The sequence below is a fragment of the Pteropus medius genome, unplaced genomic scaffold (assembly GCF_902729225.1).
Source record: "Pteropus medius unplaced genomic scaffold, Ma_sr-lr_union100, whole genome shotgun sequence".
In the NCBI taxonomy this organism is placed as follows: Eukaryota; Metazoa; Chordata; class Mammalia; order Chiroptera; family Pteropodidae; genus Pteropus; species Pteropus medius.
In genome coordinates this window covers 15,286,033-15,296,915 of record NW_024349798.1, presented here as the reverse complement: position 1 = coordinate 15,296,915, position 10,883 = coordinate 15,286,033, and the positions used below count along the sequence as shown (strand labels likewise).

The 10,883-nt window shown below is 53.0% G+C and overlaps 1 protein-coding gene across 1 annotated transcript in view; it reads right to left on the bottom strand.

The window, feature by feature from the left end:
* Positions 1-10,883, bottom strand: part of XYLT1 (xylosyltransferase 1) — a 188,907-nt gene that overhangs the window by 58,570 nt on the left and 119,454 nt on the right. Inside the window, exons 4-5 of the mRNA XM_039885582.1 lie at positions 9,223-9,395; positions 7,751-7,953 (exon numbers count right to left, since the gene is read on the bottom strand). Coding sequence (XP_039741516.1) covers positions 7,751-7,953; positions 9,223-9,395 — 376 coding nt within the window. The remainder of the gene's footprint in view (positions 1-7,750; positions 7,954-9,222; positions 9,396-10,883) is intronic.

Sequence of the window (10,883 nt, the reverse complement as noted above, 5' to 3'; positions counted from 1 at the left end):
CCCCTTTGCCTGGTACCTCTCCCTCTCTTGTTGTCTCATCGTGGGCCAAATTTCAGGTCTCAGCTTGAACATCATTCTTGAACGGCATCTTCCCTCCCCTGACCATACTCCCTAAAGCAGAACCCATGACGCCCTAAGATTCTGTTATGTTACGAGTACAAGCTTCATTTCCCTCACGGATTGCAAACTCCCTCGGGGGTGGAGCAGGTCCTTTCCACGGCCGTATCCCCAGTTTCTAGTCCGGTGCTCGGCACCCAGCCTGTGCTCAGAATTACCCGACAGGTGAGCTGAACGTGTGCTTGAGCGAATAAATGACTGCATGCTGCGAGCTGCCCCCACACAGGGTTGGGGGCCAAGCTTTTTCCAAATGGTCACGGAGAAGCAGCCTCTGTCCTCCTGGGGGACTCCGAAGGCCCCGGTGAAACAATAAGGGTCTGACTTGGGCCGAGGCAGAGGGGATCACAGGTGGGCATGTGCCTGAGAAGGGCGTCAGGGTTGGAGGTGGGGTACGCAGGCCCTGAGGGGGTGAGGAGGGCAAGCAGTTGCTTTCCAGCTGCTGGTGAGCAGCTGGTCCTACTCAGAGGCAGGTCGGAAGTGGGAAGGAGGCCGACGCGGGTTGGGAAGACGTTCTGGGTGAATCATTTGAGGAGTTCACGCTCCTTACAAAGAGCAAGAGACACATCACCCCTGTTAGATGACTACTATCAAACAAACAAACAAACAAACAAACAGAAAAATAACAGTGTTGGAGAGACTGGTATGCTGCTGGCGGGCACAGAAGTGGTGCCGCCGCTGTGACGCATGGGACGAAGATTCCACAAAAAGGAAAGAAATAAATAAAATGAACAAATGAATAGAATAGAATTATCACGTGACCCAGCAATTCTACATCCAGGTAAAAACCCAGAAGGATTGAGGGCAGGGAGGAGAAGAGAGATTTGAGTGGCCACGTTGCCAGCGGCGTCATTCACCACGGCCAAGAGTGGGCAGAAGCCCAGGGTCCGGCGACAGATGAATGGATCAGCAAAATGTCGCGCATCCATATGATGGATGCTTATCGTTCAGCCTCGAAGAGGACGTTCTGACGTCCTACCACATGGACGGACCTTGAGGATGTCAGGCGGAGCGGAATCAGCCAGCCGTAACAGTGTACGATCCCACTTATAGGCGGCATCTAGATTAATCAGCTTCCCGGAAATGGCAGTTGCCAGAGGCTGGGGGAGGGGCGATGGGGAGCTGTTTAATGGGGACAGTTTCAGTTTTACAAGATGAAAAGAGTCCAGGACTATACCTAACGCCACTGAACCGCGCATTTAAAAATGCTTAAGATGGTAAATTTTATGTTATATACTTTTGGCCACAATTAAAAGAGCAGAGAGGGGGGTCTCGATCCACCTGCTTTCGGAGTCCGGCGCCTGTCCCCTCCTGCCTCAGGCTCAGAACTCTGACCCCCTCTCCTGAAGAGTCGCCTCGGGCTCCTGCGCCAGCCCAGCCCTGCTCGCACTGTTGTGAGCAGGGACGGGGTCTTGATCCCATAAGAGAAGGTGGCTGCCTGGCTGTGTGACTGAAAGCCTAGCTGGCCGCTTGGGTTCCAGAAGCACGCGCTGGCTTCCAGAACACCTGCTTCTGCCAGAGGTTTGGAGGGGAGGGGGCTCTGTGGGTGTGGGAGTAGGGTCCGCAGAAGCAACCGCCCCTTTCCTCACTGGCCTCCCCATTCGAGACCCCTCCTACCGTTGTCCTAGGTAGCCAGCATGACCACACCCAGTAGGGGACGGCTAGTTGACAGGGACAGGGGTGGGGATGGGGGGTGGGGGAGGGGGGCAGTGACTGCTTGCTATAGGGTTTCCTGTTGTTGTTTTGGACCCAGACAGAGGTGACTGAATACTTTAAAATTAATTTGATGTTAAGGAAATTTTATCTCGATTAAAAAAAAAACATCTTCGGTCTGCCGCTTGCTGGCCTCATCCTCCTGGTCGAGATTCTTAACATCTTTGTGACTCAGTTTCTTCATCTGAAAAACGGGGCCACGAAAAGTACATACCTCACAGAGCCGTCAGCACTGTGTAAAGCACTTAGAAAAACGGCAGGGACCTACTAAGTGCCGTTCAGGTGTTGGCTACGGTTGTGTTTGCTACCAACAAAGAGATTCGTTGACCCATTCGGGAATCACTGAGCCAACTAAGAAAATGAAAAGCCAGGGAGAGCCTGACATCTCAGCATCCATACCATTACTTCCATTTCAAATCCTACGGTGACTGGGGAGCTGTGCCGAATTTCATCGAGGGTTTGACTTTCTCGCAAAGTTTACTGAAAGTTCTGTTTGATCGCTAACCTCTTCAGGCTTTCTTACACAGTGGAAGTTCTGTTTTGGGGGATGGTCTAAGATAAAGTATGTGTGAGAAGCCCCGCGGAGGGCCTGAGCCATAGTGAAGGTTGGCTGGATGTGGGTGTGAGCCTCGCTCAGTCGGTCTCTTGTAAACACTGGTCTCTGGGGCACTGCAGGAGCCTCTGACACCTGCTTCCTGCAAGAGGCACCACCGAACAGCTCTCATGCTCCCAGCCCGGGTCCCTGGTGGCATCTGAGGATGGCGGTTTGGGTCTAGAGCCAAGCGTAAGGTAGACGTCCCCGTACATCATGGGTTCGGAATGGAAAATTCCAATACTGTTTCCTCTGCCATATGCATGTGCGTGCTTGTGTGTGTGTGCACACACACGCACACACACGTGCGCGCGCACACACACACACGCACGCACACGCACACACTCAGCTTTACTCCCTTTGCATCGGATTTGCCCCAAGACACAGGGCCTAGAGAAAGACAGATATATATATGGGTTCTCTTCCCACTGGCCCCAACCAAGCCACAGTGCAAAGAGCTTTTGGTTTCATCACTTCCTGGGGCTCGTGCCAACTGACACGTGCCAGCGCAGTCTCCTTCCTCAGCAAATAGAACATACTGAATAAAACCAGCACGTCCTTCTGTGATTCGAGACCTTGCAGAGTCTCGGTGTCTGAAAACATCCATTTTCATCCACGTGCTGGATGTATCACCAGCTCCAACCAGAGTCTCTTGGGCCAGGCAGGCATGTCACACAGAGCGGGGAGGCCCGGGTTCTTTAAACACACTTAGCTAGCGTGTTCCAAAGACAGAAGAGTCTTCACATTCACAAATGAGTTAGTTCTACCCCGTTTTGCCTTGAAACACTCGTCTTCACAGACTGACGTCGCTTTCCCCACTTTCGAAAGAGATGTGAGTTCAGGAAATAGTTTACTAGTCTTTTCCTGAGGGACGGGAAGAAGGAAAAGCGACCCTTTTGCGGGTTGTGGCCAGCTTGTGGTGCCCTCACGCTCCACCGTTTTAACGGCCGTGGCCTGTATTTCTCGAGCATTTCCTGTTTGGGGCACCGTGTTAAGCCCTTCATGTGCGACATTTCCTTGACTCCTAATTGCCCCATGAAACAGGGGCGAATATTTTGACATGGGCCCCCTTTTTTTTTACGCAGAGAAACAGAGACACAGAAAGCCAAAGTGGCTTGTGTCGAGTTGGTGGTGGCACGGAGTCCGCAGCCGGGCTGTCCGCGTCCAGGCCTAGACAAGGCTAAGTGGCCTCTACAGACCAGTGAGCCTTCACCACCTAAGAGAGGAAGAGTCTGGCCCCCCAGTTAGAGCTGGGCAGCAGATACGGGGTGTGGGGGGCGGCGATATCACATCACAAACAGCTCAGAGAAGCCACGCGGGGCGGACCCTGTCTTTAAATATCCCTCAAGTTTTCAGCCCCTCTTAGAAGCTTCCATTTGGGCACTCCCGCTGTTTCGAGAAGGCTCCCAAGTTTGCTCACCTTTCCTGGGGTGGGAGAAATGGTTGGGGAAGCTACAGATGGAGCGGCAGATGGGAACTGAAAGCCTATCAGAGCTGCCCAGGATAAAACCATTCATCTGCAAAATTCATATGTTTTTGCGTGGGGCGACTTTGCAAACAACAACAACAAGAGGAACCAGCAGTGCTTGATGCATGAAGTGCCTCTGGCCAGCAGGCTGGCAGAGTACTGTGGGCAGAAGGACTTTGGGCGGGGGACACGGAAATGAGAGCCGTGAGAGGCAGATGGAGCGAAGGACAGACTGACGGAGACGCAGAGGGAGCTGGGGCGTAGAGCGAGGAAAGCTCGACACATGATGACCCTCGTCTCTGCACCCCCAATAAACTGGGCACGCGGTCTGAAGAAGGATTTCTGGGTCTCTTGGATTCACGGTTGACATTGACTGAGCACTTTCTAAGTGTCTGACGCTCTGCTACGTTGTGTTATTATGCTCGGGTTTCAGAAGAGCTGAATTTACTTGCCGATGGCCGCCCTGCCAGCCAAATGGCAGAACTCAAACTCAAACTTAAGCCACTGGCCGAGAGTCGGAGCACTTGTCCTCTAGGATGCCCAAATGCTAGAAATTCTGAAATCCTGGCAGTGCGGCCTTGGTTGAGCGGCCCTTGGTTATGGCTTCAAGTTGCAAATCAACACAGGGCCTCTAGGGGGCGGCCTCGAGAACTGAGGGATGTTGCCTGGAAGGGCCCAAGGCCTGGGCTGGCCTGTGCCTGACCTTGAGAGGTCTCTGGCTGAGTTCAGCTCGCTGACCCGGGCTGAAATGACCTCTAGGACCTCCACCGGAGGTCTGGAGGAAAAAGAGTGTGAGAATCTTGACGATGGCTCTTCAGACTCGGGGATAGTAGGCGGGTGACCTTCTCTCCTGACATTCCTGACGCCAGGTGGTGCCATCGCTCCCCTGCCCAGCACTAGTCTGAGGAGTGACTGCTTTCTCGGTGGCCCGGGGCCATCTCGCCCCTCTGGGTCAGCTGACGTCCCCAAGGGGTCAACTTCGAGCAGAAAGAACACCGACCTCGGGACCAGGCAGTGTTGGCTCTGGTTCCCACTCTGCCATGGATTCCGTACGTGACCTTGGGCCTTAGTTTGCTCTTCCGTAAAACAGGTTTGTTTTGAGGGGCCAAAGGGGGCGCCTCCCACGTCGGCTGCTACACTCAGCATTCTGGGATATTTCTGGACTCTGTCCCTTCTTGGAAGATGGAGGGAGAATGTTCTAACTCACGCTTGCTCTGTCCTTCTCTAAACTAACCTGTCCTCATTCTTTTATTATATTCTATCCATGTTTAAATTTCTCGAATGCAACTAGCTCATCTCGGACCCAAGCCCTGTCTGGGCTGTTCTCTCGGGAACTGGAGGGTTCTCAGCTGGAAGTGATTTTGCCCCCTTGGGAAAACAGCATCTAGAGATGTTTGTGCTTGTCACGATGACGGGGTGGGGGGCACTGCTGGCATCTCGGGGGGTGGAGGCCGAGGGTGCTGCTAAGCATCCTACAGTGCCCAGGATGGCACACAATGGTCCAGCCCCATTCGTCAACAGTGCCCAGGCTGGGAAATCCTCGTCGAGAATAATCTTCTCTTTCTCATTGGCCTGACAATCTCTTATCCTGCAAGTCTCGACTCAGAACTGCACACTGAGGCCCTTCCGACCTCTCAGCCACGTCCGTCTTCCACACACACCATCTTCCCTCCGTGATAGCCCTTTTACGCCCGTCACGATGCCTCTCCTGCATGATTATCTAATCCCATCTTCCCAGCTTGGGTACCACCAGGGAGGGTCTGTGTGGCTTTTGTTCACTAACTGCCCAAATAGCGCCTAGTACAGTAGGTGCTTAATAAATGTGTGTGGGATGAATGTCTAAATGAATGAATTAGTAAATAAGTAAAAATCTGCCAGCGGTGTGTCAAAACCACCCCTTTCCATCCCTGCCATCCTACGAACAAAAGAAGCAGGTGTCTTTCTAACCCCCATCATCTTTCTCAGGTTCAAGGGTGCCAGGTGTCTCGTGCCTAAACCGGACAAAGGCAGTGCTTCCCCTGGGTCCCCTCCAGAGCCCAGGGTTCTCCTAGCGGACGATGGCATGCCACCGAGCCCGAGACTGGAGGAAGGCACCGGAAACCATGCTGCGGAAAAGACGGAAGCCATTTCTAGCTTTAAATAGCAGCCGTCCCTTCCAAGCCTGGACCTAATTTAGATCCTGATTCAAAACCCAAACTCCTGGGAGTATGTGGCCTCGATATGCGATGACAGGAGGAATGGCTATTAATATTTTAGGTGTGGTAATCACACTGACGTTACGTTCAAAGAGAGAGGCCCGCTGAAATATTTACAATTTTAGGATGTCTTGGAAATGCTTCGCTGGGGACGGGGGAAGAGAGGGCGGCAGTGTAGACACGATGAGACTGCCGTGAATTGATTACAGTCGAAACTGGGTGAGGTGTGTGTGGGGCTTCGTTATACTATCCTCGGGACTCTTGCTCATGTTCGAAAATTGCCCGGATAAAGCTGTTTTTTTTTTTTTTTAATTTTTTTTTTTAAAGGATGGCTTTGTTTAGCTCTTGCAAATGTTGTGCCCAATGCCTCCACACCATCAGAGGCAGAAGAGGCTCTCTCCTCTCTCCCCTCCCCGACCCCCACCCCGAATTCCACCTCTCCTTTTCAGCCTTCTCAGTAAATCCCAGGGCCCGAGGAAAATACGGCAGAGCAAAAAATTACCACCTTCTTGATAGGAAATACAGTTCACTTTCTGGCATTTTTTTTTTCCTTTACAAGATCTCTAGAGAGATTTTCTTTGCTCTTGGTCTATTTCGAAGAGCAGATCAATATTTATGCAAAGGGACAGAACTTCCTCGTGACCATCTCCACCACCTCGGGGCTGCCGGCTGCTCTGGCGGCCCCCACACGATTGTGGCCAAGCAGACTGCAGGCCCAGAACGCGCAGAGCATCGAGAGAAGCTCGAAATCTATAGTCTCCTCTGAAATCTCCCAGTTTTCCAATGTAGGCGATCGATTCATTTGTTAAGATTTGATAGGAGCCAAAAAAAAAGAAACCAAAAAACAAACCCTAAACAACAACAACAACAACAACAAAAATCCAAAGAAACACCCATGGTCCTCCAAGAGCCCAAATATAGCTTTGGCGCTGCCTGCGGGGGGGTGTCACCCCCTTCTCCACTCTGCCTCTTTCAGTCTATCTCCGAAGTCACGCTGGGTCCTTCCTCTGCTTGAAACATGCCAGCGGCTCTCGTCCTGCTTTGAGTCACAGCCACGTTCCAGAATCTCCACGATCGCACCCCCACTTTCTCACTACTCCGCCCCTCACTTCCTCCATCCGGCCTTGCAAAGCCCCATCGTTCCCCCAACACGGCGGCCGCGCCCCCGCCCCGGGGCTCAGCATCTGCGGCTCCCTCTGCCTGGACCCCTTTCTCTGCCCGCGCACCCCTCCCCCTTCCTTTCTTCCGGGGACCACCCTGGACGTTACAATTACAGCTCCCCCCGACGACTTCTCTCTGCTTTGTTTTCCCACGGACCGTCTGACTCGTCCTGTTTGTTGTCTGTCTCCCCGACTCCGATGGAAGCTCCTTGTGGGCAGGGGTTTTGGCCTCTAGTGTTTTCTCGAACAGAGCTGGGAAGACTGTGTACCATCCGTTGAATGAATGAATGAATGAATGAATGAAAGAATGCACAAGTGATTCTCAGGTCCGAGGTGGACCCTAAGCTGAGAGATGCATGGAGGGAGTGTGTAAGCTTTCAGGGCACCTCGCCGAGGCAGAGACGCGTCTCTGGGCAGGAGGCAAACTGTCTGTGCCTCTGGTTCCCCCAGAGGAGAGAGAGGAGGCGGGACCTCGGAGCAGGCCACCTGGGGCCACAGGTCGCCTTACCTGATGGGGTAGTCGGCTGCGCTGAGGTTGATGAAGAAGTCCCAGGGCCAGTCAGTCATCTCCAGGAGGTCCCGCATGCTCTGCAGGTATGTGGACAGGAGGCTGGCTCCCCCCCAGATGGTGGCCCTCCTCCAGGGGGTGACGCGGACGTTGTCATACTGCCTGGCCACCTGGACCACTTGCCGATGCAGGTAATTGGAGCGCTTTTCCCGAGAGAGAAAGGGTGACATTCAGTGGCCCAGAAGATGCCCAGAGGTGACCCTCGTCCCCTCTCTGTCCCTACCCTTCTAGTTGATGGGATTTCTGAGCTTCGCCAAGCAGCTGGTTTGGGCCCGGGGTGCCCGTCTGCATCACTATTCAAAACGCTATTATTTTTAAAGTCTTATGTTAGCTATTTAGAATGCAGATTCCCAGGCCCCACCCACCTCTGAGCTGCTGGGTCATGAGAAGCCGGGGACTCTGCAATTTTTATACAATTTTTATACAAGACCGATGCACATGGTCTCAGGACAACAGCTGAGAAACACGGCGGACTCTAAACCTGGTGAGTATTTGGAGGGTACAATCTCCCCGTCCCCCTCTGCTGGAAGCAGACCTTTCGGATCAAGTGTCCCTTTGCCTCTTGTCTAAGCACATAACCTCTGGGACAGCTCAGGGGTCAGCAAGCCGGCGGCAGGATTTTATAAATAAAGTTTTATTGGAACATGGCCACACACGTTCGTTAACGTATTGTCCGTGGCTGGTTTCACGTGACAATGGAAGAGCTGAGTAGCTCTGACAGAGAGAGTATGGCCTTCCAGCCTAAGATATTCACCGTCTGGTCTTTTATAGAAAAAGCGCGCCCCCACCGGGGGCAGCCGTGCTCACAAAGTGGCAGCAGCTACGCTGGGCAGTGGGACAGGGAGGAAAAGAGGTAAGAAAAACGTGTGGAGAAAGTCTAAAGTCACAGCTGGGAACTCTGGAACCAGCATGCGTGCACGCACACGTACACACGTGCACAGACACACACATACACAGATGCACACATGTAACACACACGCACAGACACACGCACACATGCGCGCACACATGCACACATGCACACACATGCACACATACGTGCACACACACAGGTGCAGCACATACTACACAATACTGCGTATGTGGTGTCACCACACATCCACCCCGTTCACACGCATGCACATACAGCCTGCCCCTTTGCATGCAGATCCTGCACACCGCTACACATGCCTGCGCATGCAAAGCAGCATGTATAAACCCTGCAAATGTACACACAGGCACCTCTTTTGGCATACACACATGCATGTACACATGCACATATGCACATGTACGCACAAGCACACATACACACATGCGCACACACATGCACACACGCGCACGCGCGCATGGCACTGACAGGGAGGCCGGCTTGCAGAGGGGAGGGCGGACCCGTAGAGAATGGTCAGCATGCGGCAGACAGAGGGGCCCCTCACCTGGTCCACGTGGATGTAGTAGAAGTGGTCTCTGTGGTAGATGGCCTTGAACATGCGCTGCAGCTGGCGGGAGGCGCGGCCGTGGACCACCAGGACGAACGCGATTCGGACCGGGTTGGCTGACAGGTACTCCACCGAGTCCTCGTCCCACTGGACGTTCTTGTTGGCTTTGCCTGGGGAAAACCCGAGAGACCACACAGCTGGGGTGAGGATCACGGTTCTTTTGGGGGATGGGATTCTCCGGCTCACTGATGCTTCATCTTAGGGACTGCTGGAGGGACACGGTAGGCATATTGGGCCCTGAAACCTGATTCGACTTAACGGAGCACGTCCTCACCCCTTCTGCTGTCCTGGGGGCCTAAGTCGCAGCTTCCATCCCCCAAGAGTTTAAAAAAGCCAGTGACGATGTGTCCACGCACGAAACTATCGAACAAGGAGAGATGAGCGGTATGAGTGTATCTCTGAACTGCAGAGGAAGGAGCACCGGATTCTGAGTTGGGAAATGTAGACCCACGTGTGGTGTTTGCCTGTTTAGAGTCCATTCTCTCTGCTCCTCTGAACGGTGCCCATTAAAAAAGATAAAAACATTGTGGTCAAAACAGATAACGTGAGATCTACCCCCTTAACAGAACTTTTAGTGGACGCTATAGTACTGCCGATTCTAAGCACAAAGTCACACAGAAGACCTCTAGAAATTATTCTACTCTTATGTAAGGAAAACTGATCATCCGATATTTTGGAGGAGCACTGTCCCCCTCCTCATTGCAGTCCGTATAGACAGGGGGTCTCCCTCTATGATCAGTTTCAGGAGTGATCACAGAGCTGAGGCCTGCCCAGTTAGAACACTGAATCCCCCCGGACACCATTTGCACGGTTCAGAGGTGAACACGTGACCCAACCAAGCGAACCGGTCAAGAACACAGAATTCTAGACTTTTGTTGGGACAACTGGATATACACGAAACTAGGAGATTCTAAGAGCCCTTCTGTCCCCACACAGATGTCGCCCAAAAGGAAAGCCAACACAGAGGCAGCATCGCTGAGTGACGCAGAGGGTCCGGCTCTGATGACTCCACCTGAGCTCCTGGATCAGCCACCGTCACAGCCTCGTTCTTTTTGAGAGTCCAGATCCTACAGCATATCCACCCAGGTGAGTGGTTCCAGACACCTGTTACCCCAGAAGCAGCCTCAGAGGATCCCTTTTCCCCTCCTTTCCCCAGCAAATGCTCCGGGTACAAGGTCCCAGGGAGAAATGCAGCTTACTGGCTTAATTCATCACAGTTCTGGCTAGCGACCTCCCAGTGATCCTGACTTCCTTTGAGTCCAACCTGATTTCTTGTGGGTTCAGGTTTATGGGCCCAGAACGCTGTCAGAGAGTAGCTGCACGTGTCCCAGAATGTCAACTGAGAAAGCTCAGAATTGGGAGTGTTTAGCCTGGAGGTCAAGAGATTGGGAGCTTGTCAGCTGTCATCAGAAAGCTGAATGGCTGCCAAACGAACAAGGCACCTTCTAAGCTGTTCCGGAGGACAGGATGAGATTAACATGGCTAAAGGCCGAAGCACACGGCACAGCCTGCACAGCCCACGTGACCTGTCTCCTGCAGACCTCTGCGCCCTGGCCGGCCCTGAGATCTACCTCATCACCTGGCCTTCTTTCTTTACC